This window comes from Oncorhynchus mykiss, chromosome 11 (genome assembly GCF_013265735.2).
Source record: "Oncorhynchus mykiss isolate Arlee chromosome 11, USDA_OmykA_1.1, whole genome shotgun sequence".
NCBI classification, from domain to species: Eukaryota; Metazoa; Chordata; class Actinopteri; order Salmoniformes; family Salmonidae; genus Oncorhynchus; species Oncorhynchus mykiss.
The window spans coordinates 22,433,158-22,460,559 of NC_048575.1; the positions used below are offsets into that span (position 1 = coordinate 22,433,158).

General features: G+C 44.2%; 1 protein-coding gene across 3 annotated transcripts in view; it reads right to left on the minus strand.

Annotated features, from left to right (window-relative positions):
• abca4a (ATP-binding cassette, sub-family A (ABC1), member 4a) overlaps positions 1 to 27,344 on the minus strand; it is a 54,136-nt gene extending 26,792 nt beyond the window's left edge. For all 3 annotated transcript variants that reach the window (XM_021620505.2, XM_021620504.2, XM_021620506.2), the window contains exons 1-13: positions 27,199 to 27,344; positions 25,613 to 25,724; positions 24,728 to 24,821; positions 24,303 to 24,444; positions 23,708 to 23,847; positions 22,606 to 22,733; positions 21,777 to 21,974; positions 15,618 to 15,707; positions 13,622 to 13,874; positions 13,038 to 13,177; positions 10,267 to 10,383; positions 3,428 to 3,625; positions 205 to 410 (exon numbers count right to left, since the gene is read on the minus strand). In XM_021620505.2, the coding sequence (XP_021476180.2) occupies positions 205 to 410; positions 3,428 to 3,625; positions 10,267 to 10,383; positions 13,038 to 13,177; positions 13,622 to 13,874; positions 15,618 to 15,707; positions 21,777 to 21,974; positions 22,606 to 22,733; positions 23,708 to 23,847; positions 24,303 to 24,444; positions 24,728 to 24,821; positions 25,613 to 25,678 (1,772 nt within the window). In that variant the 5' untranslated portion in view covers positions 25,679 to 25,724; positions 27,199 to 27,344. The remainder of the gene's footprint in view (positions 1 to 204; positions 411 to 3,427; positions 3,626 to 10,266; positions 10,384 to 13,037; positions 13,178 to 13,621; positions 13,875 to 15,617; positions 15,708 to 21,776; positions 21,975 to 22,605; positions 22,734 to 23,707; positions 23,848 to 24,302; positions 24,445 to 24,727; positions 24,822 to 25,612; positions 25,725 to 27,198) is intronic.
• Between the last annotated feature and the right edge of the window lie 58 nt (positions 27,345 to 27,402).

Below are 27,402 nucleotides of genomic sequence, written 5' to 3' on the forward strand. Positions count from 1 at the left end.
GGATATGTTTGTCACTAAGTTACCTAACAAAGACAAATTCCACACTGGGCACCATACCTGAAAATCCCATTAATCCCATTTCAAGTAAGAGTTGCTTATGTTGCAAAACAGTTCATACAAGCATCATGATCTTGAAAGTAACCCTGATGAGTAAGTAAGGTAAGGTCAAATCCACTCATTCATTAGGGAGTTATATACACTTACCTGTCCTTGATCTTATTGGTGCGCTCCACTGAGTCGATGTCCATGCGGATCTTGAACCGGACGTGGGGTGGAACCTTGGTGGTCCAGGGGTAGGTGTCCATGAAGACCAGGCCAGCCCAGAACTTACTCTCCCCCATCAGACTCAGAGCTCTGTGGGTCATCTGCTCCTCATCGTTCAGCCCAGAGAACTTATCCAGGATCAGACACTGTGGAAAGAAATTCATGGATTATGTACAGTGCATTTGGAAAGTATTCAGACCCGTTCAATTTTTCCACATTTTTTTACGTTACAGCTTTATTCTAAAATAATATTTATCTTCAATCTACACAATACCCCATAATGACAAAGTGAAAACAGGTTTGTACAATTTTTGCAAAAGTATTTAAAAAAAAATACAGAAATACCTTATTTACGTAAGTATTCAGACCCTTTGCTACACTCAGAATATAGCTCAGGTACATCATGTTTCCATTGATCATTCTTGAGATGTTTCTACAACTTGATTGGAGTCCACCTGTGGTAAATTCAATTGATTGGACATGATTTGGAAAGACATACCTGTCTATATAAGGTCCCACAGTTGACAGTGCATGTCAGAGCAAAAACCAAGCCATGAGGTCGAAGGAATTGTCCGTAGAGCTTCGAGACTGCATTGTATCGAGCACAGATCTGGGGAAAGCAACCAAAACAATTCTGCAGCATTGAAGGTACCCAAGAACACAGTGGCCTCCATCATTCTTAAATTAAAGAAGTTTGGAACCACCAAGACTCTTCCTAGAGCTGGCCGCCCGGCCAAACTGAGCAATCGAGGGAGAGGGGCCGTGGTCAGGGAGAGACCAAGAACCCGATGGTCAGTCTGACAGAGCTCCAGAGTTTCTCTGTGGAGAACCTTCCAAAAGGACAAACATATCTACAGCACTCCACCAATCAGGCCTTTATGGTAGAGTGGCAAGACTGAAGCCACTCCTCAGTTAAAGGCACATGACAGCACACTTGTAGTTTGCCAAAACACACAAAACAAACAAGATTCTCTGGTCTGATGAAACCAAGATTGAACTCTTTGGCCTGAATGCCAAGAGTTACGTCTGGAGGAAACCTGGAACCATCCCTACGGTGAAGATCGGTGGTGGCAGCATCATGTTGTGGGGATGTTTTTCAGTGGCTGGGAGATTAGTCAAAAGATGAACGGGCAGTACAGAGAGATCCTTGATGAAAACCTGCTCCAGAGCGTTCAGGACCTTAGACTGGGACAAAGGTTCACCTTCCAACAGGACAACCACCCTAAGCACACAGCCAAGACAACGCGGGAGTGGCTTCTGAACAAGTCTCTGAATGTCCTTGAGTGGCCCAGCCAGAGCCCGTTCTTGAACCCAATCTAGCATCTCTGGAGAGACCTGACAATAGCTGTGCAGCAACGCTCCCCATCCAACCTGACAGAGCTTGAGAGGATCTGCAGAGAAGAATGGGAGAAGCTCCCCAAATATGGGTGTGCCAAGCATGTAGCTTCATACCCAATGAGACTTGAGGCTGTAATCGCTGTCAAAGGTGCTTCAACAAAGTACTGAGTAAAGGGTCTGAATACTTATGTAAATGTAATATTTCAGTTTTTATTTATTTATTTTTGCAAAAAAAAACCTGTTTTTGCTTCGTCGTTATGGGGTATTGTGTGTAGATTGATGAGGGAAAAAACAACTTAATCAATTTTAGAATAAGACTGTAACATAACAAAATGTGTCAAAAGTGAAGGGGTCTGAATACTTTCCGAAGGCACCGTACCTTGACTGCCATGTAGGTACAGTATTAACATATCCTTGAATTTGGAAGGGGGAACCATAACATTTGTGGGGCATTTTGGTTTCTATATGAGGAAGAATCACGCACGCACGCACACACGCACACACACACACACAAACACACCACCCCATCAGGTCCTAATTGGGGCCACCAGTGTTTGTGGACTGTGGACTTGGACATGGGACAGTGTTGGCTAGGGGGCCCGAGTTCAGATCCACTCTCATCTACTCTGACACCTCACCACCAGGCCTCCTATTGCAGCTGCTCCTCATCTGATTGAGCCATTTAACAAAACACTACCTATTACCACCATGGAGGTCCTGAATGGGCCCAGGGGGAAGAACTGAGACAAACAGAACCACCAAGACACACACATGCAGAGGAATGCACGCAAACACACACAAACATGCAGACACACAGACGCACACACACACACTCATTAAGACTGCATAACAAACCATACACACACACACTCATTAGTTTGCATCACCCCTCCCTAATAGCCTCCAATGACAAAACTGTTGCTACACTCTTCAATCAGACTATGCCATTGCTGTGCTGTACACAAGCCCATCGGATTCCGTAGACTGCGTTCATTGTGGAGGAGCTGAAAGAGGGTGGTAAGACTGACAGCTGTAGCGAATTGGGCTAAATCGGGCCGGTCTACTCTGTCACACTGAAGTGCTGTAAGCCTCACGGAAGATAAAGACAGAGGGGCCATGCGATCCACACAGTGAGGACCAGGGTGCCATTTTACCCCATTCTGCCACCCCTGGGGCAAGAGGCCTTACCTGCTTACGCTGATTAGTATCGAGGGGGCGAGGGGCGAGTTTAACTGTTCCCAAAGTGCTTTGAGGGGCCGAGGGGTGAGTTACACAGTTTGGCCTACTCAGATGGAGTGTCCTCGGAGAGACAGTGAAGGGAGAAAGGCCCGGGTGGGTTTTCTACCCTCCACTAGATTAGTAGGGTACAAAAGAGACTGACAGCTTTGCTTGTTGTTCTCCCTCTCCCCCTCCTGAGCAGATTTACATGTCTTTAGTAAGGGGCAAATTAGAAGGCCATTGAAAGGCCATACAGCGATCGTATGCTTATATCACATAGAGTGTGTATTGAGTGGGTGTTGTTGTCTGGAACTGATTCATGTTTATAGAAAGCAACAAGCGACAGGTCTGAGAACTGTGCTCAATATTTTCTTGTGGAGAAAACCTGAGAATTTGGACGTTTGGCATTTTGTATTGAGAAAGACAATGCAGATTCTGGTGAAAAGCTATAAAAAAAGTATCAAACCCATGAATCAAAAGACCAAGGGTTATGTTTCCGAAAATATAGTCTCGTGGTCGTCAATCCCCACCATTGTGAATGAAATGTATCATAGCTTGCAGCCCAGCCCAGCCCACTCTAGTCCTGTCCCAGTCCTGACCAGCTCACCTCTCCATACTGGTTCATCATACGGATGACTTGGTCTGTGAAGTTGAAGACATTCCTCCAATCAAAGTTGGGCATGTCGTAGTCCCTGTCTTCTATTGGCCCGTTGTACAGGAAGTTGAGGATGTGTTTTGAGGAGAACTCTGTGTCCTGTAGACTCCTGTCAATGTAGTCCCTCACCGTGGGATTCCGTATGGTATCCTGTGGGGGAGTGGGAGAGAATCACCATGCTTTAATGAAGACAGCTTCTCCATCTTAGCAGGGGAGCTCAACCATTTCCAGGCCCAGGGACAAGTACTTGTCTGTGGTGACCTAAACTCCAGAACTGGACAAGAACCTGACACCTTCAGCACACGGGGGGAAAGCACCTACTGTACCTTCATACCCCTTGACTTGTTCCACATTTTGTTGTGTTATAGCCTGAATTCAAAATGTATTTAATACAATATATAATCTCCCCCATCTACACACAATACCCCATAATGACAAAGTGAAAGCATGTTTTTTTTTTCAACAGAAATATCTCATTCACATAAGTATTCATACCCCTGAGTCAATACATGTTACAATCATCTTTGGCAGTGATTACAGCTGTGCGTCTTTCTGGTTAAGTCTCTAAGAGCATTCCACACCTAGATTGTACAATATTATTATTTAAAAGTTCTTCAAGCTCTGTCAAGCTGGTTGTTGATCATTGCTAGATAGCCATTTCCAAGTCTTTCCTTAGATTTTCAAGCCGATTTAAGTCAAAACTGTAACTAGGCCACCCAGCAACATTCAATGTCGTCTTGGTAAGTAACTCCAGTCTGATTTGGCCTTTTGTTTTAGATTATTATTCTGCTGAAAGGTGAATTAATCTCCCAGTGTCTGGTGGAAAGCAGACTGAAACAGTTTTTTGCCCGTGCTTAGCTCTATTCTGTTACTTTTATCATTAAAAAAAACCTCCATAATCCTTACTGATGAAAAGCATACCCATAACATGATGCAGCCACCACCATGCTTGAAAATATGAAAATGTGGTACTCAGGGATTTGATGTTTTGGATTTACCCCAAACATAAGGCTTTGTATTTTGTACAGGCTTCCTTCTTTTCACTTTGTCATTTAGGTTAGTATTGTAAAGTAACTACAATCCATCCTCAGTGTTCTCCTGTCACAGCCATTAAACTCTGTAACTGTTTTAAAGTCACCATTGACCTCATGGTGAAATCCCTGTGCAGTTTGCACCTCTCTGGCAGCTGGGTTAAGGACGCCTCTATATTTGTATCGACTGTGTGTATTAATACACCATCTAAAGTGTAATGAATAACTTCACCATGCTTTTTTGTACCCATCTACTTTACCAATAGGTGCCTTTCTTTGCGAGGCATTGGATAACGTACCTGGTCTTTGTGGTTGAATCTGTGTTTGAAATTCACTGTTCGACTGAGGGACCTTACACATAATTCCACTTCGACATGATGGGGTATTGTGTGTAGGCCGGTGAAATAAAATCTCACTTTAATCCATTTTAAATTCAGGCTTTAACACATCAAAATGTAGAAAAAGTCAAGGGGTATGAATACTTTCTGAAGGCACTGTCCCTAAAGGTGTGTCCCCATAGACACAACTACCACAAAACAACCAACAAAAACGGGTCACAACTCTTGCAGCTCTGTCGCACGCTGGGTCTGTACATAGTCAAATTGTAGGCTTCGAGGGGACTCCTACGGTAGGTACACCTACAGCTCATTCCTTGGCAGTAGTACTGTAGACTACTGTTCAGAGTCTCTCAGAACATCCACTATCAGCCAATTAACACCCCTATCAGACCCCAGCAAAATCCCAATCTACTTGAACAGAGCAATACTCAACCATGAGGCATCGGAGCTGAACAAACTGCATGCTATTAAGAAACGCTATAGCTGGAAGAAGGGTAGTGTAGAAACCTACCAAAAAAATATTGGTCAACAACACATTCAATCCATCCTAGACAACTTCCTGGACAAAATGTTTCCCTGTAATAGTGACGGTGTAAACCTAGCAGTAGGAAGCCTGAATATAATATTTGACCTATCAGCTAACATATCAAATTCTAGCAGAAAACCTGGTTTGATGAAGAATGTAAAAACTTAAGAAAGAAATTGAGAAACCTATCCAACCAAAAACACAGAGAGCCAGAAAACCTGACTCTACAGAAATACACTAAGAAAAAAAGAAGAAACAGCATGTCAAAAACAGCTCAATGTATTTGAAGAAACCATAGAATCAAATCCCATCTGGGAAAATTGGAACACACTAAACAAACAACAACACGAAGAGCTATCCATACAAAATGGAGATGTATGGATGACACTTCTCTAACCTTTTTTCGGCCAAATATAACAAAGATCCATGAGCAAAAACATATACATGATCATTTACAAATCTTAGAATCAACTATTAAAGACTACCAGAACCCACTGGACTCTACAATGACATTGGATGAGCTACAGGACAAAATGCAAACCCCCCAAACCAAGAAGACCTGTGGTGTTAATGGTATACTAAACGAAATGATAAAATATACAGACCACAAACTCTTGAACATTATCATCAGCTCTGGCCATCTTCCCAGTGGTATAAAGTACATAAGTAAAAATACTTTAAAGTACCACTTAAGTAGTACTAGTGGACAAACTACCCAATTGTCATACTTGAGAAAAAGTATAGATAACTTCATAGAAAATCACTCAAGTAAAAGTTAGTCACCCAGTAAAATTATACTTAAGTAAAAGTCTAAAATTATTTGGTTTTAAATATACTTAAGTATCAATAGTAAATGTAATTGCTAAAATAAGTAAATGTACAAGTATAAATCATTTCAAATTCCTTACAATAAGCAAACCAGATGGCACCATTTTATTTTCTTATTTTTTTTTATGGATAGCCAGAGGTACACTCCAACACTGACATCATTTACAAACAAAGCATGTGTTTAGTGAGTCTGCCAGATCAGAGGCAGTAAGGATGACCAAGGATGTTATCTTGATAAGTGTGTGAATTAGACAATTTTCCTGTCCTGCTAAGTATTTAAAATGTACATTCTTTAGGAATGTAGTGAAATAAAAGTAAAAGTTGTAAAAAATATAAATAGCAAAGTAAAGTACAGATACCCCCAAAAAAACTACTTAAGTAATACTTTCAAGTATTTTTACTTAAGTACTTTACACCACTGATCTTCCCCAAAATTTGGAACCAAGGTCTGATCACTCCAGTCCACAAAAGTGTAGACAAATTTAATGCCAATAATTACCGTGGAATCTGCGTCAACAGTAACCTCTGAAAAATCCTCTGCAGTATCATCAACAGCAGACTCCAACATTTCCCCAGTGAAACAATGTCATGAGAAAATGTCATAATGGCTTCTTATCAAAATATTGTACAACAGACCACATATACACCCCCTGCACACCTTAATTAATGTGGAAAAGGTCAAGGGGTCTGAATACTTTCAGAGGGCACTATATCAATGAATTGGAGAGGCCACTAGAACAGTCTGCAGTACCCGGCCTCACCCTACTAGACTGAAGTCAAATGTCTACTGTTTGCAGATGATCCATTTACATTGACCCCCCATTTGTTTTGTACACTGCTGCTACTCGCTGTTTATTATTTATGCATAGTCACTTCACCCCAACCTACGTGTACAAATTACCTCAACTAACCTGCAACCTAGCACACTGACTCTGTTCCGGTATCCCCTGTATATAGCCTCTTTATTGTTATTTACTGTTGTCATGATGTTGGCCTGGGGGGTAGGTTTATGACAGTCATAAATACCTCTTCCCCCCTTTTTCCTCTCTCTACCCTACAGATGTTACATTTGCAAAACCATTGGCTAACATAGAGATTCTGGGAACATCAGAAGGTGGGGGAAAATGAACTATATTCTGGTAATCCGACCAACTGAACATATGCGGTGGTACTTAATGAATATGATGTCTGTTCGGTTGTCATCTGAGACATTCTCATCCATGATAAGATGACAAACTCTACAGTGGAAAGTCCACATCAGTTATCGGATTCACATGGAATTGTTGTTCAATTTAAATGTTTGAATATGAAATTATTCGTGATGGGATGAAATGTGATTTTAGCTTCTAAAATGTGAGATTTGGGTTTTCATAAGATAGGGCTCTGCTCAATCAGTGGCCCGCCCCTGTGAAGGGACATGGGCTATACAACTTTTCAAACACGCCCTCCTCTCCCTTCCTATAGTAGCCCTTGACGACAATAAAACCTGCTGTTCCGAGGACGTGAGGACGACGGTCCGATGTCAGAATGGTTCAGATAATAACTACAGAACGAAGCCAACATCAGCGTGAGCTTTGGTTGCGAATGGTATGAACTTTGAACTCTTATTTACTACGGAAGTGATACCTCCTAGCCGTTGAGTTAGCAACAGCCGCTGCAAACGAGGGTTAGGAAGGAACAGACAGAGTATCCCATCTATCACACAACAACGTTACTATAACGTATCCAATTGTCAACCAGAGACATTCTTCAAAGAACTCGGTTGGGCAACACCGCCTTCCATCTACCACCAACCTACCGAAGCACAGCTCAGAGTAAATATTTATTGCATTTTCCTTTTCCAAAGGGCGGTAATTTAGAATGCATAAGATACTATATTTAAGATAGCACAGCTTCTTCCTTTGTTACGCAGTCTTCCCGCTCTTTCACTCAAACCCAGCCCCTTTTCTTTTGTGTAACAAGCTGTCATATCTGTTCCGCCCGCTAGGGACGTTTTCCTTTATGACGTAATTTGTAATCAAGTTATGATTTAATTATGTGTATGTGTAATTCTGTGTGATTAGTTAGGTATTTAGTAAATAAATAATTAAACCCAATTTTATATTGCTGGTTCAACTTGTTAGCCAGGGTTCGGGCAGATAACCAAGAATTTACAACTTTCAGATGAGACTGAATTAAGATGACGATTAATATTGACTGCTATTGATGTAAAATATTACTAGGTCTTTAAGAGTTTATTCGGAAGATAACAGCTCTATAAATATTATTTTGTGGTGCCCGACTCCATAGTTAATAACATTTACATGATTAGCTCAATCAGGTAATATTAATTACGGAGAAATTATTTTATTGAATAGGATGTCATATCACTTAATCCGGCATAGCCAAAGACACGACACTGCATTACTTCTTATAATTTTTTACTTTAGTTTATTTGGTAAATATTTTCTTAACTCTTCTTGAACTGCACTGTTGGTTAAGTAAGCATTTCACGGTAAGGTCTACACTTGTTGTATTCGGCACATGTGACAAATAAAGTTTGATTCGAGTTTTGATTTGATCTGCTGTTTCTGTCCCCAATCAGGGAGGGCCGACAGCAGCACCGAGATCTTCTGCACAGATTCTGTCAGACTTGGGGGGTGGGAAATAATGGTGTTCCAAAAAACAGGACAACAAACACAAATTCTATCTAGACACCGTTTGCTCTAGAGCACACAAATAATTATACCTACTTTGGCCTAAACATCAACACCACAGGTAACTTCCACAAGGCTGTGAACGATCTACGAGACAAGGCAAGAAGGGCTTTCTATGCCATGAAAAGGAACATAAAACTCAATATCCCGATATTTTTATATCAATCAGTTATAGAACCCATGGTTGTGTGGTCTGGGGTCCACTCATCAACCAAAAATGTACACATAGCGACAGATACCCAGTTTAGACTGCATGCAGAATTCTGCAAAAAATACATTCCATGTACAACGGAAAACCCCAAACAATGCATAAAGAGCAGAATTAGGACTACACCTGCTAATTATAAAAATCCAGAAAAGAGCTGTTAAATTCTACAACCAGAAATCTGGCCCTAAACAGAGAATACATCGTAACATAATACCTGACCACTATGACAGACCCAAAATTGCTATTGAAAGAGCCGCCATAGTCAGCCCACTGCCCACAAAATGAGGTGGAAACTGAGCTGCACTTCCTCCTGCCAACGGTAAGACCTTATTAGACACACATATTTTACACAGATCACACAGACCCACAAAGAATTTGCAAACAAATTAAACATTGATAAACTCCCATATCTATTAGGCATAATACAGTGCAATCCCAGAATAATTATTTGAGTGCAATGTTTGTTGTTGATGTTACATTGTTTTTTGTTCGTTAACATTGTTTAATTCACTTGTTTTGGCAATGTAAGACTATGTTTCCCATGAGAGAGAGAGAGTGTGTGAGAGAGAGAGAGAGAGAGAGAGAGAGAGAGAGAGAGAGAGAGAGAGAGAGAGAGAGAGAGAGAGAGAGAGAGGGGGGGGGGAGAGAGAGAGAGAGAGAGAAAGAAAAAAAGAGAAAGAGAGAGAGAAAGAGAGAGAGAGACAGAGAGACAGAGAAGATAGGGGAGATAAGAGCTATTGAGTGGAACATGAAGTTACACAGGAATGCCAGCTCTCTCTGCCTTGGGACAGCATGAGACTAGAACCCTCATGAGAAAGGTATGGGGGAGGAAATGATTTAGGACTAAACAGACATATATCATAGTTTATACAGGGCTAATTTGTAAAGATATACAACTTAGTTTGCCACAGCTGACATTATTTAAACATCATATAGAGGCCGAACTCTGACAAAACCATAGCAGGAGTGGAGGGACGTTAAAGTTATGTCATTTCACACCAAAATTGGGTCAATGGATTATTTTGAGATAATGATAGTTAGTTTGAATTGACCATGTTGGTGTTTATAGAGTGTGTTTATAGAGTGTATGGGACTGTAGACTCAGTTAGTTTGAATGTACCATGTTGGTGTTTATAGAGTGTATGGGATTGTAGCCTTCCTTACCCTGATCATGTTCATCTGAACGCTGTCCTGGAAGAAGGCCCAGACCTGAGGGCCCACCTCCTCCCAGGCCCGACCCATGGTCCTCAGCCTCTCCAGCTCCTCAAATGTGGTGTTGGCCTAGAGGACACACACACACACACACACACACACACACACACACACACATCAGCACACACATATATCAGCACACACACATACTCACGTACGCTCAGGCAGCATGCATATATGCACGTATGAACACCCACACAGACACACATAGACACACACACTCACACACACTAAACATGCACAAGAATACACACACACTATTTCTAGTTGAATACCAATCAAACATTATATTGCCTGTGAAAATAACCAAAGATATCGATTATGATTTAGCATACTCTACAATGTGTATAGCCTGTCCTACAGCGTTCTGTGGTACACACATACCAAGGGAGGCTGACTGTTGCATTTACATGAATGCGTGTGATAAAAGCATGGAAAAGGGTGGAAAAGCAACACCCAATTAAACACCTTCCTCTTGTGTCTCAGATCTCTGCTGACAAAGGGACAATGAGGGACAATGAGGTTGGTGACAATTGGCCGAACGCATTCAGCTTGGCTACCGATTCACCCTGTTCCCACAGGATCCCACAAAGAGAAGCCTCAAGGATCAAACACCAAATTGAGACTGGATGCAGAATTCTGCAAAAATATCCTCAGTGTACCACGTAAAACACCAAATAAGTCATGCAGAGCAGAATTAGGTCGATACCCGGTAATGATCAAAATCCAGAAAAGAGCCGTTAAATTCTACAACCACCTAAAAGGGGCAGCTTAGTGGTTAGAGCGTTGGGCCAGTAACCAAAAGGTTGCTAGATTGAATCCCCAAGCTGACAAGGTACAAGTCTGTCGTTCTGCCCCTGAACAAGGCAGTTAACCCACTGTTCCTAGGCTGTCATTGTAAATAAAAATGTGTTTTTAACTGACTTGCCTAGTTAAATAAAGGATGAATACAATTTTAAAAAGGAAGCAATTCCCAAACCTTCCATAACAAAGCCATCACCTACAGAGAGATGAACCTTGGGCTCTGTTCACAAACACAAATAGACCCCACAGAGCCCCAGGACAGCAACACAATTAGACCCAACCAAATCATGAGAAAATAAAAAGAGAATTACTTGACACATTAGAAATAATTAACAAAAAAAACTGAGCAAACTTAAATGCTACTTGGCCCTAAACAGAGAGTACACAGTGGCAGAATACTATGTACAGACTCAGTGAGCATAGCCTTGCTATTGAGAAAGGCCGCTGTAGGCAGACCTGGCTCTCAAGGGAAGACAGGCTATGTGCCCACTGCCCACAACATGAGGTGGAAACTGAGCTGCACTTCCTAACCTCTTGCCAAAAGCATGACCATATTAATGACACATATTTCCCTCAGATTACACAGATCCACAAAGAATTTGAAAACAAACCCAATTTTGATAAACTCCCATATCTATTGGGTGTTATACAACGGGTGGGTCAAATCCTGAATGCTGATTCAAAAGATCATTCCAGCCGGTGTCTATTCCACAAGTTACCACCAGCTAAATCTATGACGTTAAAATGCCTATTTACTCTGTTCCATCTGACTGGGCAATCCACTGTCTCATCAGCCCAGGTAGGGAAGTTATAAACTTGATCTCCACTATAATAAGTGTGAGGGAAAAAAAACAACCTGTCCCTCATTTTAAGGTCAACCTATTCTTTTTAAAATATTTTTTTTAATGAGACATGCAGGTGAGCTGGTTCTACTCTTTTTGGCCATTGTCTGGTGTTTTGTGGTGGAAAACTGAGCGGGCCGAGCATAAAACGCCAACCTTGTTACCCATAGAGGGTCAGGTTAGAAATGTTTTTTTTGTTGTTGTGAAGCTTGCACTCAATTCCCCTCCCTGTTGCACACAAGACACTTCCATTGCCCCTGTCACAAGGGGCTGCATGGCTGGTTTAGTCGTCAAACCTGTTACAGTCAACACTGTTATTTTTTGGGGCACATAACAGGCACTTACGACAGAATGTTCAAATGAGGCGAAATAAAAGGTTTTGTTTTTTCCCCCCCACCAAGTTACACTACTCAAAAGGGGTCAGTTCAAGGAGGGGGTCATCAGGTCTGGAGGAGGAAGGGATGGAGAAATGAGGGAGAGTGTAGGCCATGTTTTGGTATGTGCAGCAGACTGATGGCTTAACCCGTAGTTCCCTTCCATGCAATTAACATCCAGATCTGAGGGAAATGGAAGACAAAGAGGGCACTAAAGGTCGGGGGAGAGGAAGCTGGTGTGTGTGTGTGTGTGTGTGTCTGTGTGTCAATGTATGTGTGCGTGCGTGTGAGTGTGACCCTCACAGTGTCAGGCTCTGCTTACATAACAAGAGGAGGAGAATACAAGGCAACGGAGTGTGTCACGGTTACTATGTGTAGTAGACGATACAGATGTGTGCTCCTATTGTGATACACCCAGCCGTGACTCCTAGGCCCTACAGGCTTCTTACAGACATGTCTATACAGCAACACTCTACGGAGCGCCAAGCCCTGATTCCCAAATTCCTAAATACTGCCGTGTGTTCAGAACGAAGACGACTGTTTAACAAGTTGTTCATGTTTCTAACACTTCTGTCTCCTGATTAACTCACCTGGTTTCCCAAGTCTAAAATGAAGAATTGACTAAATCCAGCAGACTCCGCTATAATATAGTGTGAATCATCCCTAGTCTACCTAATGCATTCGCTGTATGTAGCTCCCTTACGTTTCTGATGATCTTTCTGACGGCTGGGGAGTCGGGTGCGTAGAGGATCTTCCCCATCATCATGGGCTTGACAGAGCTCCACATGATCCTGGTGATGGGATTGGACTCTAGCTCCTTCATCAGATCATTACAGAACGGAGCTGGGGAATAAGACAGTACAGAACTTTTGTAGAAACGTAGAGAGGATTGAGAGAACCTATAACCCTGTGATAGGGTTAAACTCCAACTCCTGCATCAGATCAGAACAGACTTTTGGGATAAGACAGGAGAGAACGGTAAAGACTCTCAGGTCAAGCAATACTCTTTTTGTTTTATCTCAAGAGACAAGTAAAGCAGACTAGATAAAACGACCTGTCCCATAATACCACTGGATTTCGACTGAATTTATACGGAAAATGCAATGCCTTTCCTGCTCCCAATCAGCTGCTATATTTGGCGTAGTCGGCAGAGGAGAGGGGCTGAATGCTGACCCAGTGACCCACTGGCGGTGTGACTGTAGGTGTACTGTCCCTGCCTCTATCTGTCTCTTCATTAAAATGAAACTGGCTACTATATTAGTGGCTCATTACTGTATTAGTACTCACTGGCGGTATGGTCGTAGGTGTACTGTCCCTGTCCTCCCCGGGTGCTATCGTTGATCCCCATGAAGGCCTTGTAGTTGTTGTCCTCATACCAGTTGAAGGAGGCCACCCGAGAGAAGCCCCCCTCCATGTAGCCACACACCAGGCTGGACACAGCCCCCATCAGCTGTCTGAAAGATGGGGGAGAGTCCACCTGGGACTGGAGCAGGGGGGACATCACCTCCACCAGCGCTTTGGAGCTGTTCCTCTCTGACAACTGGGGGGTGAGGTTGGGGAGGGTATTGTTATTTAGAAACTGTATGTAAATTATGACTCTGAATCATGTATGACAGGGTTATATAATGTGACCAAATAGAAGGATATGTACAGCCATATTAGGTTCTTTAGGTCATCTGTCAACAAAGTTTTCCCTCTAAATGAATCACAACAAACTAAAGAGATTCCAAAGGGAAGAGGGGTGGGTTGTAGGGGGGAGAAGGGATTGTCCAGTGTAGGTCCCTGAGGGCCCATTAGAACCAGGGGAGGTGTTGAGAGTGTGTACTACAGTGCTCCTGACAACCACTCTTAACAAACAGCCACAGTAATGGGACAGCACCACATAGTTTACATAGAAACCACAGTAATGGGACAGCACCACAGTGTTTACATAGAAACCACAGTAATGAGACAGCACCACAGTGTTTACATAGAAACAACAGTAATGGGACAGCATCACAGTATTTACATAGAAACAACAGTAATGGGACAGCACCACAGTGTTTACATAGAAACCACAGTAATGGGACAGCACCACAGTGTTTACATAGAAACCACAGTAATGGGACAGCACCAAAGTGTTTACATAGAAACCACAGTAATGGGACAGCACCACAGTGTTTACATAGAAACCACAGTAATGGTTCAACACCCCAGTGTTTACATAGAAACCACAGTAATGGGACAACACCACAGTGTTTACATAGAAACCACAGTAATGGAACAGCACCACATAGTTTACATAGAAACCACAATAATGGGACAGCACCACAGTGTTTACATAGAAACAACAGCAATGATACAGCACTGCAATGTTTACATAAAAACCACAAAGGAAATGTCAGAGAAGATTGATTGATTGAATTCCACTCCTTTGAAGATATTTTTGGTGGTTTCTTCTACATTGGAAGACACACACTATAACTAACACCACTTCTAGACTGAACAGAAATAGAGAAAAGGAGAGTTTATGTTCTAGCCAACAGAGCAGTGGGATATCTGAGGCAGAGTTTCCACTCAGCTGGCTGGCCTATCTACTGTACAGCTACAGTGTTCGGTTTATGGAACCAGACAAAAATGGAACTTTGAAAATGACCGACTGGCGTCACGTCTTTTGTCACCGGGCGGCAGACAAGAATCCAGACGGCCCCACCAACAGGATGTTACCTCTGCAGAATGTCTTCTTGCGCCCTCCCCCCGCCTCCCTCTCCCTGCAATCACCACTTCCCCTGGGGTCATCCACCTGACCCGTCAACCTTTGACATTTGTCTGAGGCCCTCACCTGTGCTATAACCCTCACTTACAGCTGTCCGGACAGATTGCCTGTTGATTTATCTGTTTCTGCATCCCAAATTGCACCCTAATCCGTAAAAAGCTTTGTGATTCACGTCTGTAAATGCGCTCTACAAATGTAACTATTATAATTATTGCTTTTGACTATTGCCCATCAAAAGTAAGGGTTAGGGTGTCACTTGGGACACAGCCTGTGAATGGGGCTCCATGTTGAGACTAAAGGTTTATTAGGGCTGGATTTAGCCTTCCTCATACGCACTCGTGATATCCCTGCCGTCTGTGTTTGCGTAAAGACCCGAGCAGGGAGGAAGCAGTGGTTTCCTGAGGGATAGAAATATAGTGGTGGGTGAACTTTGGGATGGATGATGGTTCTAACGGTGGTAGGGTTGACCCCTGGTAGTTTTAGAGGCGGCGGAGAGAATTGTGTGTGCGCGCGCGTGTGTTTGCCTACCTCTCGCAGCTTTTCGTAGGTGGCAGAGAGTACTCTGGCCCAGAAGTGTAGGTCGACACCGCTGGAGTGGTTATCCAACACCCGGGGAAGCTGGAAGGAGGAAAAGAGCTGTCAAAATGACTGTCACGTCCTTACCAACAGTGGCGATGCGTCAATCAGGGCAGATGGATGATGCTTGTTTTGAGCCCTACCTGTTTAGCAGAAAAAAATACAATATTATTTTAGAATTTTTTTTGGTACCTATTTGGCATGTTATTTTGGCATTAATACGAGTCACATATCAGTTTGCAAACAATGTTAAATAAATAAATAATTGAGTTCATAAAGCAGAATACAAACATGGTCTCTTTTTTACTTTCTTGAGTAAGGCAGCTCCAAAATGCAGGTGTTTCAGCCTAGCTCAGTGCTTTCTGTGGTAGTGGGGCAGCCAGAGGAAAATACGGAGCGTATGGAGTTGGCAGTGTTATCTAGTTGCACCGTGATTGGCTCAGTGTTCTGTCACTCATGGGGACACTGCAAAATCTATGCGTAGAGCTGGAAAATTGAAGCCCCTTGGGTGCTGCCATAGACTTACATTAGAAGTGCCCATTCAAATAGGCTCAAGGTCATTGGCCACAGATAAAATGACGTCAAATCACGTTATATCTACCATAGCTTTGATTGGATTGGATCATGTCAACATCATACTTTCAAAATCTTAGTTACTGTAGCAAGCTAGACAAGCAGTCATGCTTATGCATCAATTTAGCAGTCTACTGGCAAACCCATTTTAATCCTTGTCATATGAAGAGAAATGATAGATACAATTTATCAGCCATTGGAGAAAAACATTACACAAAAAGTTGGAAATCGCAAAATCAACTAAGGCGCCACTGCAGCCCTGGGTTCGATCTCAGGCTGTGTCACAGCTGGCTGTGACCGGGAGACCCATGATGCGGCGCACAATTAGCCCAGCGTCGTCCGGGTTAGGAGAGGGTTTGGCTGGCCGGGATGTCCTTGTCCCATCGTGCTCTAGCAACTCCTTGTGGCGGGCCGGGATGTCCTTGTCCCATCGTGCTCTAGCAACTCCTTGTGGCGGGCCGGGAAGTCCTTGTCCCATCGTGCTCTAGCAACTCCTTGTGGCGGGCCGGGATGTCCTTGTCTCATCGTGCTCTAGCAACTCCTTGTGGCGGGCCGGGATGTCCTTGTCCCATCGTGCTCTAGCAACTCCTTGTGGCGGGCCGGGATGTCCTTGTCTCATCGTGCTCTAGCAACTCCTTGTGGCGGGCCGGGATGTCCTTGTCCCATTGTGCTCTAGCAACTCCTTGTGGCGGGCGGGGATGTCCTTGTCCCATCGTGCTCTAGCAACTCCTTGTGGCGGGCCGGGATGTCCTTGTCCCATCGTGCTCTAGCAACTCCTTGTGGCGGGCCGGGATGTCCTTGTCTCATCATGCTCTAGCAACTCCTTGTGGCGGGCCGGGATGTCCTTGTCTCATCGTGCTCTAGCAACTCCTTGTGGCGGGCCGGGATGTCCTTGTCTCATTGTGCTCTAGCAACTCCTTGTGGCGGGCCGGGGGCCTGCAAGTTGTCTTCTGTCGTCAGTTCGACAGTGTTTCCTCCGGGTTAAGCGAGCAGTGTGTCAAGAAGCAGTGCGGCTTGGCTCTCGACCTGAGAGAAAAATGTCCAGAAAAGTTTGAATGCATTGGCCATGCTGTGCCTCATGACTTCTGCCTCATTAAAAACAACTGGAAACTCAGAACTGGGAAGGGAGTTCAGTGAGTTCAAGACAACTGGGAGCTTGGATAAAACTAGCTCTGACTGGGAAAATACAAAACATTACTTTGAACGGTCATCCAACTCGGAATTCCAAGTCAGGATTTCAGGCCTCTTTCTAGAAGCCACAAGAAGGACCGCCGGACCACCTTCCTGATCAAGTGAGCACAGCACAATGTATTCTATGCTGCTGCATAAATGATGTAATATGCCAGGGAGATATGTATACTGTAGCTAAGAAAGAAAATACTAAGTGTTTGTTTTATGGTAAGCTGTTAGTAGCCCATGTGCCTCACCCTAATAATTTGGTCCCTGTTCTCCCTCATAACATAGCCTACTGTTCTGACTTGGTCAATCAATAAAATGTATTTATAAAGCCCTTTTACATCAGCCTAAAACCCCATACAGCAAGCAATGCAGATGTAGAAGCACGGTGGTGCACATGTAGCCTATAACCTGTTGTAGAGAAATCTAATCATTGAATACTGTATGCTCATTAATGTCTTAATCGAAATTACGGATTGCCTCTAATCCGCTCGTCATTCCCTTATGCCCACATAGGAACAGAGAATGCACCAAACCTGCTGAACAGTGCATTGTTGTCATCTTCTGTATCCTAAACTACAGTATCTCCAGTAACTGTTTCTTCCAGGGACTATTTCAGCTGGGGAAACTTCTAACTAGCTCACAACACAATGGGCTAGAGGTCAGGAAATCGCGCACGGCAGCGACGCACAACTCCAAAATAAGACGTCCTTCCTCTCTGACATTCCTCACTATCTCGTGAGATCTAATGGGCTTGTTACAAAGAAGCGACACACACACACACACACACACACACACACACACACACAGCCCTATTGGGGCCAACAGTGTGTGTGGACGTGACCATGGGACCATAAACACAGGTGATTATACAAAAGCTCCCTTAGGTTTAGTCTGGAAGGGAGGCATGGCATCTATAATCTCATTATTGAAAGAGGTCAAGTCCCAAAACCTGATATACTCTCCTAAAACTGGTACTTGAGCAGTCGGTGGCCATTCAACTGACTGTATGTTGCCTCAATCTATCTCAACCATGCAGAGGGAAAGTAGATGGCAGGTACAGTATATATTAGGTGAAGTACTGTAACCATAGATGTACAGATACTTTAATGTTACTGCAGCTCCACTATGAATTATACTTCAGTTTCATTACACAGTAGTCAGTTGTTGTTTTCCTGTTTAATTTTGTCAGTAGTGATTTGTCACCTTTGGAAATTCAATGGTCTGTATCTATGCAGTACAACGTTAGAGGAAATGTGTACTGATGACTTACAACATACACATTGCTTTAAGACATGCAATTCCATCATGACTCTCCTCAACTCCCCCCAACTGGTGCCAACTCTCCTCAGCTCTCCTCAACTCCCCCCAACTGGTGCCAACTCTCCTCAGCTCTCCTCAACTGGTGCCAACTCTCCTCAGCTCTCCTCAACTCCCCCCAACTGGTGCCAACTCTCCTCAGCTCTCCTCAACTCCCCCCAACTGGTGCCAACTCTCCTCAGCTCTCCTCAACTCCCCCCAACTGGTGCCAACTCTCCTCAACTCCCCCCAACTGGTGCCAACTCTCCTCAGCTCTCCTCAACTCCTCCCAACTGGTGCCAACTCTCCTCAACTCCCCCCAACTGGTGCCAACTCTCCTCAACTCCCCCCAACTGGTACCAACTCTCCTCAGCTCTCCTCAACTCCCCCCAACTGGTGCCAGCTCTCCTCAACTCCCCCCAACTGGTACCAACTCTCCTCAGCTCTCCTCAACTCCCCCAAACTGGTGCCAACTCTCCTCAACTCCCCCCAACTGGTACCAACTCTCCTCAGCTCTCATCAACTCCCCCCAACTGGTGCCAACTCTCCTCAGCTCTCCTCAACTCCTCCCAACTGGTGCCAACTCTCCTCAACTCCCCCCAACTGGTGCCAACTCTCTTCAACTCCACCCAACTGGTGCCAACTCTCCTCAACTCCCCCCAACTGGTGCCAACACTCCTCAACTCCCCCCAACTAGTGCCAACTCTCCTCAACTCCCCCCAACTGGTGCCAACTCTCCTCAACTCCCCCCAACTGGTGCCAACTCTCCTCAACTCCCCCCAACTGGTGCCAACTTTCCTCAACTCCCCCCGACTGGTGCCAACTCTCCTCAACTCCCTCCAACTGGTGCTAACTCTCCTCAACTCCCCCCAACTGGTGCCAACTCTCCTCAACTCCCCCTAACGGGTGCCAACTCTCCTCAACTCCCCCAACTGGTGCCAACTCTCCTCAACTCCCCCCAACTGGTGCCAACTCTCCTCAACTCTCCCCAACTGGTGCCAGCTCTCCTCAACTCCCCCCAACTGGTGCCAACTCTCCTCAACTCCCCCCAACTGGTGCCAACTCTCCTCAACTCCCCCCAACTGGTGCCAACTCTCCTCAACTCCCCCCAACTGGTGCCAACTCTCCTCAACTCTCCTCAACTCCTCCTAACTGGTGCCAACTCTCCTCAACTCCCCCCAACTGGTGCCAACTCTCCTCAACTCCCCCCAACTGGTGCCAACTCTCCTCAACTCTCCCCAACTGGTGCCAGCTCTCCTCAACTCCCCCCAACTGGTGCCAACTCTCCTCAACTCCCCCCAACTGGTGCCAACTCTCCTCAACTCCCCCCAACTGGTGTCAACTCTCCTCAACTCCCCCCAACTGGTGTCAACTCTCCTCAACTCCCCCCAACAGGTGCCAACTCTCCTCAACTCACCCTAACTGGTGCCAACTCTCTCCAACGTATGTCCATCAGCTCATGCTGTGGGTGTTTGGCAGAGGGTTGGAACAGCCAATAGTAGTCCCCAGTGACCCACGCCGGCCAATCTTTGTTGGTAAGTAAATAAACAAGATGGCAGCATCCCAAATGTGACAGATATTCAGTGCCACAGACCATAAGGGTCCATTCAAAAGAGAATACTACTGTATGATAACACAGATTGAGGACTTCATGTGGCTATACGATGAAGGCATACATAGGCTACGTTTTAACAGGCAGCCCAATTCTGATATTTTCCCTCGCTAATTGGTCTTTTGAACAATCAGATTAGCTCTGAAAAAGATCTGATGTGATTGGTCAAAAGACCAATTAGTGGAAAAAAGATCAGAATTGGGCTGCCTGTGTAAACGCAGCCATAGTGCGTTTTTCCATATTTGGACCATATGGAAATTGTTCATTCAAAATCCAGGGTAGAGTCCAGGACCTTGGTTTGCATATATACATAGGTATATATATATATATGCATAGGTTTGCATATATACATAGGTATATATATATATACATAGGTACATAGGTACAGTGCCTTGCGAAAGTATTCGGCCCCCTTGAACTTTGTGACCTTTTGCCACATTTCAGGCTTCAAACATAAAGATATAAAACTGTATTTTTTTGTGAAGAATCAACAACAAATGGGACACAATCATGAAGTGGAACGGCATTTATTGGATATTTCAAACTTTTTAAACAAATCAAAAACTGAAAAATTGGGCGTGCAAAATTATTCAGCCCGTTTACTTTCAGTGCAGCAAACTCTCTCCAAAAGTTCAGTGAGGATCTCTGAATGGCGTAAAAGCAACACAGCCCATCACCCTGAACACATCATCCCCACTGTCAAACATGGTGGTGGCAGCATCATGGTTTGGGCCTGCTTTTCTTCAGCAGGGACAGGGAAGATGGTTAAAATTGATGGGAAGATGGATGGAGCCAAATACAGGACCATTCTGGAAGAAAACCTGATGGAGTCTGCAAAAGACCTGAGACTGGGACGGAGATTTGTCTTCCAACAAGACAATGATCCAAAACATAAAGCAAAATCTACAATGGAATGGTTCAAAAATAAACATATCCAGGTGTTAGAATGGCCAAGTCAAAGTCCAGACCTGAATCCAATCGAGAATCTGTGGAAAGAACTGAAAACTGCTGTTCACAAATGCTCTCCATCCAACCTCACTGAGCTCGAGCTGTTTTGCAAGGAGGAATGGGAAAAAATGTCAGTCTCTCGATGTGCAAAACTGATAGAGACATACCCCAAGCGACTTACAGCTGTAATCGCAGCAAAAGGTGGCGCTACAAAGTATTAACTTAAGGGGGCTGAATAATTTTGCCCTCCCAATTTTTCAGTTTTTGATTTGTTAAAAAAGTTTGAAATATCCAATAAATGTCGTTCCACTTCATGATTGTGTCCCACTTGTTGTTGATTCTTCACACAAAAATACAGTTTTATATCTTTATGTTTGAAGCCTGAAATGTGGCAAAAGGTCGCAAAGTTCAAGGGGGCCGAATACTTTTGCAAGGCACTGTATGTGATGCATAGCAGACAGGTCAGACTAGAGGCAGAATGGGACACATTGAGATTGACAGACCTGACGGAAGAGTTTAAAGAAGTCCACGTTGGCGTAGAGCCTGTCCTCTATGGTCTGTAGTCTCTGTGGTGTGAGGGCACAAATGCTGCTGTGCACCCTGTACAGCCCCCTGCGGCTGGGGAAGATGATGAACTGCTCCAGCAGGGTCTGACTGCAGGCAATGTCCTTCAGGTGGAGGTCAGGGACGCCAAACACAAACTGAGGGGCAGATGTCAAGGGTCACAGAGGGAGGGGGTTTGTAACATTGAGCAAAACTCCTCAGTGAAGAGAAGGTCTATTTTTCATGAAGTAGTAAGCCTATATACATGCACGCATGTGGACACACACGTGCACACACACACACACACACAGCCTTTAGCCAGTCCCATTTAATTTTAGGTTCTGTATTCCTTTCTTTGTGTATGTGTTTTCTGTGTGAACAAAGAGCTAGTGATGATTCACCCCCCACTGCATAGCCCTTTGATCCAGGGCTGGTGTTGTCGCTCACTGGGGGGAAGAGAAGGTATGCAGGAGCCACAGGCCACCAGACAAAGCCCACAGCACAACCCAGTGTAATGACATCAGTATCCCAATAGCCCTCTTGACCACAGCTTTCAAATGGAGATCCTGTCCTGAGCTTTCATAGAAACACACTGCCTTTCTCAGGGTTGCGATTCAGCCAGCACTGTTGGATTATTCAGCCAGCACGGCTAGCCCCCAGGAAAATGTGCTGGCTGGATAAATCCTTAGCTAATAATTAGATGGGATACTCAGGGTGCTGGAGTGTTACAGCTTTCTAAGTGGGGACAGAACACACACACACAGTAGGCCAACTAAGGCGTAGTCTGACCTGCTCAGGCCTGATCTTGGCATTGACCAGCTCATTGACCACAAACTCTGACAGAGGAACATCCCTTAGGAGAAAGGACGTCAGAGTCTCATCATCCTTCAGAATGTCCTCTACCTTCAGCCCTCGACCTGGAGAGAGAGAGAGAGAGAGACAGAGACAGAGACAGAGAGAAAGAAAGAGAGAGAAAGAGAGAGAGAGAGAGAGCAAGAAAGAGAGAGAGAGAGAGACAGCAAGAAAGAGAGAGAGAGGGAGGGGGGGGGGCAAAAGGAATGGGAAGAGGAAAAGGAAAAGGAAGAGGGAAGAATAGTTAAGACCTCAGATAAGAGGAGAAGGAAGTACCCCTTCTGGGTTTCATGTAGAATCCTTTGTAGAAAGAGTTCTATATTGAACCCAAAATGGTTCTATTTGCAACGAAAAAGTGTTCTTCAAAGGGTTCTCCTATGGGGACAGCCAAAGAACCCTTTAAGGTTCTAGATAGCACCTTTTTTTCTAAGAGTGTAGTTAGTCGATCCATCATAAGGGGCTATTATCCCAGCGGAGTAGCATTTGTAGTTGTCAGATCAGATTGAGAATGTATAAGCGATCATTAGTATGGGAATGTTAGCATTGGCTTCCAGATATAACCATGTTTATGTGTTCTGTTGGGAAGGGAAACACTTGAATTGCTTTCTGACAAAATAAATAGTGCTGCTGCTTAGGATCCTAGTTCCCACTACGGGGAAATGGCTTTCTAAAAGCCTAGCTAAGTGATGTAACCCACCTCCAGTGTACACATGTTGCAGAGCAGGAGGAGAGGAATGGTGAGAGATGGGATGTGTTGGGTTAATTTGTTTGGTTTGGCGAAGATGGGATACAATTGCCCCTGAGTGCTTTTGGACCAGATGATTGTGTAAAGCATGATCAATGACTCTCATAGTAATAGTACAAAGAAAATACACATTATTTGGTGAGGACTGCACATTGCTGTGTGAGTGTTTTTATTTCCAGTTTAGAAAAATATTTGTCCAGTATTGAAATAACAACCAAATGTATTTGAACCCAGGCCTGTCCTGGATCTGTACTTATGAACCATAGCTTTTAAGTTGATGGGAGTTCCTCTGACCTGAGACCTGTTCTGGGCTGGTCCGCAGGGTGTCCATGAAGGTGCTCATGGTGAACAGTTCCCTCCAGAGCCGACCCAGCTGCAGGAACTCTGGGTCACTCAGAAGAAGCTCCTGGGCGTCCAAGTAGAACCGAGCCAGTCTGCATGAGGAGCAGAGCAGAGGATGGGTCACACACACACACACACACACACACACACACACACACACACACACACACACACACACACACACACACACACACATGCACACATAAACACCAACACAGACAAACAGATACACACACAGATAGGTACACACATTCATTCACGCAACCCATTCACACATACATAAGAACCCCGAACCTCATTGGCGTGAGTGCAGAGCCTTGCCAAGTGCCGGTGAAATGTCTTCAGTGAGAACATACTGTATTATAACATGTAACACCCTCCTTTCATCTGCCATCAAATGGTACATAAGCAGGTAGTTCTGCTGCTCAACCCTCTCCTATCTGGCTGGCCCATCATCACAAACAGCCCTAGACAATGACCATAGGAGTTGGTTTGACAGCACCAACAGATCTGGGACCAGCTATCACAGCCCTGCTCCTCTGCTCACATGGAATCGTTGTAGTTGGAGACGAGCCCGGGGCCCTCTCCCCTGGTGGTGTACTGGAAGCATGGGTTGTTGGCATTGCAGAAGATTCCTTGGATCCATGGAAGGATGCCAGTCGAGGGCATGGCCTTGTTGGGAAAGTGACCTGTACAACAGTGGACAGGACAGGACAGACGGCACTGGTCAATAGCAAAGGCCGGAAGAGTTGACACAGCTCTGATCATCCCGTATAGATTGGTATAACTCTAGTCACAAAATGGATTATTTTGCTTCACTATTTGACTAGAAAAGATTTCTAAATATATTGAAAATATTTTGTTCATCAGAGCTGACCATTTGCTGGTTTGTAGGGTTGTATTGTTTGTGCATAAACTGCTGATAATGTTGGTAACGCCAGTGTTTAGATTGTCAGAAGAACATGTTCTTACACTCATGTTGACGGTATAAAGGGTTAGCTGTCCTCAGCCACACTAGTCCAATGAATAGAACCACTGGCCACATAATCTCCATGAAGAACCGCATCTGGGGGGAAAACAACGAACAATATACTCTTCACATTGGAAGGCAGCTGTTCATTTTGAATTAAGCTGAAAAAACATCTATCTGTATTAGAGTAGCAGAAGTGAGTGTTGGGTGAGAGTTGATTTGTGTGCGTACATTTGTTTTGAGGGTACGCATAAATGAAGGAGTGTGTGTGGCTTTAGTTTGTTAATGAAACACAAAGAGATCTGAATGTCCACAACACAAAGTTGACTCCCGTCGTTTGGCTTGTGTGTGTGTGCGTGTGTGTGTGTGTATGCGTGTGTGTGTTAGTTCAAATTGGGCCAAGCTTCATTAGTTTAGTTACAGTATGCAGTTGGCACGATGTGAGACGTGATCATGGGCGACTGAGCTAAACACAGCAATCTAAACATGGCGGGCCGGGCTGCTAAGCTAAGCAGGGCTCCAGACCTGTGTAACAACCTCCTGTCACCCAGCAGCCCTCAGAGGCATCATCCTCATGTGATTGTCCTCTCACGACCTTTAGGCTACTAACACGATGACAGGTCTGAGACTCTATCCAGAACCAGTCAATGACAGGGTGGATCAATTTTCTATTTAGATAATGTGGCATTCTCAATACGTAGATTTTAAATCCTACATTTCGGTTCTGTTTTAGCACGGTGGCCCTAAGGGGCAAAGTAGCTTTCAGAATTCAGTGACACACAAAGCAAGTGCTTGCAAATAATTTCACAGAAGGTGATGGAAATGTCTTCAAAATGAAAGATGTGCTAGATTGAGATAGACAATCATCAGAAGTGTGTTTGTTTAACCTTCTGTCTCTTGCGAAGGGTCCAGTTCTTCCACAGCAGCAATCGGACTTGACTGTCCGTACCCATGATCCTCCTCTTCACCCCTCGTAGGGGTCACCACCAGGGCACAGACCTGGAAACAACCATCACACAGCCATCATACAACCACCTCACAACCATACCTCATCCACCTCCCAACCACCTCACAACGCTGACATAATTAACACATTTCCAAATCCTTAAACAATCTGTTTCTCACTGAATATCATACAGATAGAACAGTCCCAGTTTCATGTGATTCTAGGACCTCAGAACAGGAAGTAATCCTTCCATGCGCTGAGAAGCATGCTGGGCTACTCCTAGTTCCAGAGTGTTTTGATACTGATTGAAGTAGACAAGTGTATCACATGGGGAGGGAGGGTGGGAAGGGCAAAGCGCCTTTCTAGGTCATGCCAATCAGTATATAACAATAGGGAGGGAAGAACAACTCTCATTGGCTGAGCTGTTTATGTCATGTGATGACATAATAACGCACACATAATGGCCACTACTCCCAGTGGACTGACTGCTTGCAGAATGGATTACTGTAATAATGTAACAATTCAGCCTTTTGAAAATCTGACTGATTAATGGTGCTGTTCTGTCAACCTCTAGTTGTCCGACATATCAAATAAATACATTGTACATAATCTGATATAGTAAACATCCTGCTGGTTAAACTGAATAAAAATGATACCGTTACAGTGTCAGAGTACTGCTACTATTGTAAGTACAGTGCCTAACTCAATTAGTGTGAGTATGTGCTGCCACAGTTGCAGTAATGAAAGCTACTGTTTAGGGTCAACAAACTCACTACGATGTATGGCACATGTACAGACTGATTGACAACTCCATCTCTATGGCCTCAGGGGAACCCAGGAAAGCACAGGAAGACTGCAATTAAAGGATGCATTCTGTCACTTAAAACTATAGTTACTGGTAGTACTACTAGTAGTTACATTTACTGGTAGCACTACTAGTAGTTACATTTACTGGTAGCATTACTAGTAGTTACATTTACTGGTAGCACTACTAGTAGTTACATTTACTTGTAGTACGACTAGTACAATTACATTTTAGTCATTTAGCAGACGCTCTAAAAATCCAGAGCGATTTACGGGAGCAATTAGGGAAAATTGCCTTACTCAAGGGCACATCGGCAGATCTTTCACCTAGTTGGCTCAGGGATTCTAACCAGCGATCTTTCGTTATGTGGCCCAACGCTCTTAATTGCTACGCGAACGTTACCTGCCGCCAGTAGTAGTTACATTGCAATATGTTATGCACAATGTAAAATCCTCAACTGGTGTTGTACCAAGATGTATTCCCCTCTTCTGACCAAATGTGTTTGTTAATAAATAAACATCTGTGCATGCTGTTAGCAACAAGGTTGAGATGTTGACGATAGGATTTGGTTGCTTTAAGAATTCCCAGGAGCATAATTTTGCCACAGTGTAGCATACAACCACAACATCGGCTGTCCTAGCAAGCATAGCTATTACACATGAATGAACAGACTAGTAAAACAACTATATAGGACACCTCAACAAACATGAAAGACCACTTACTTCAGAAGAATAGAACCGCGGAGTACCATCTAGTAGTGAGTATAAAGTAACCCAGGACGTTGCGTTGTGTGTCCCATGTCTGGTGCTAACAGCTAACCACGCAGTTCCTTTAGTAACTACAGACCCAGCGAATAGTTAATCTGATTGATTTAATCTTCTTTCTCAATGCCTCAGAGCCTGCTAAACACCGCTCATCCATTTTCA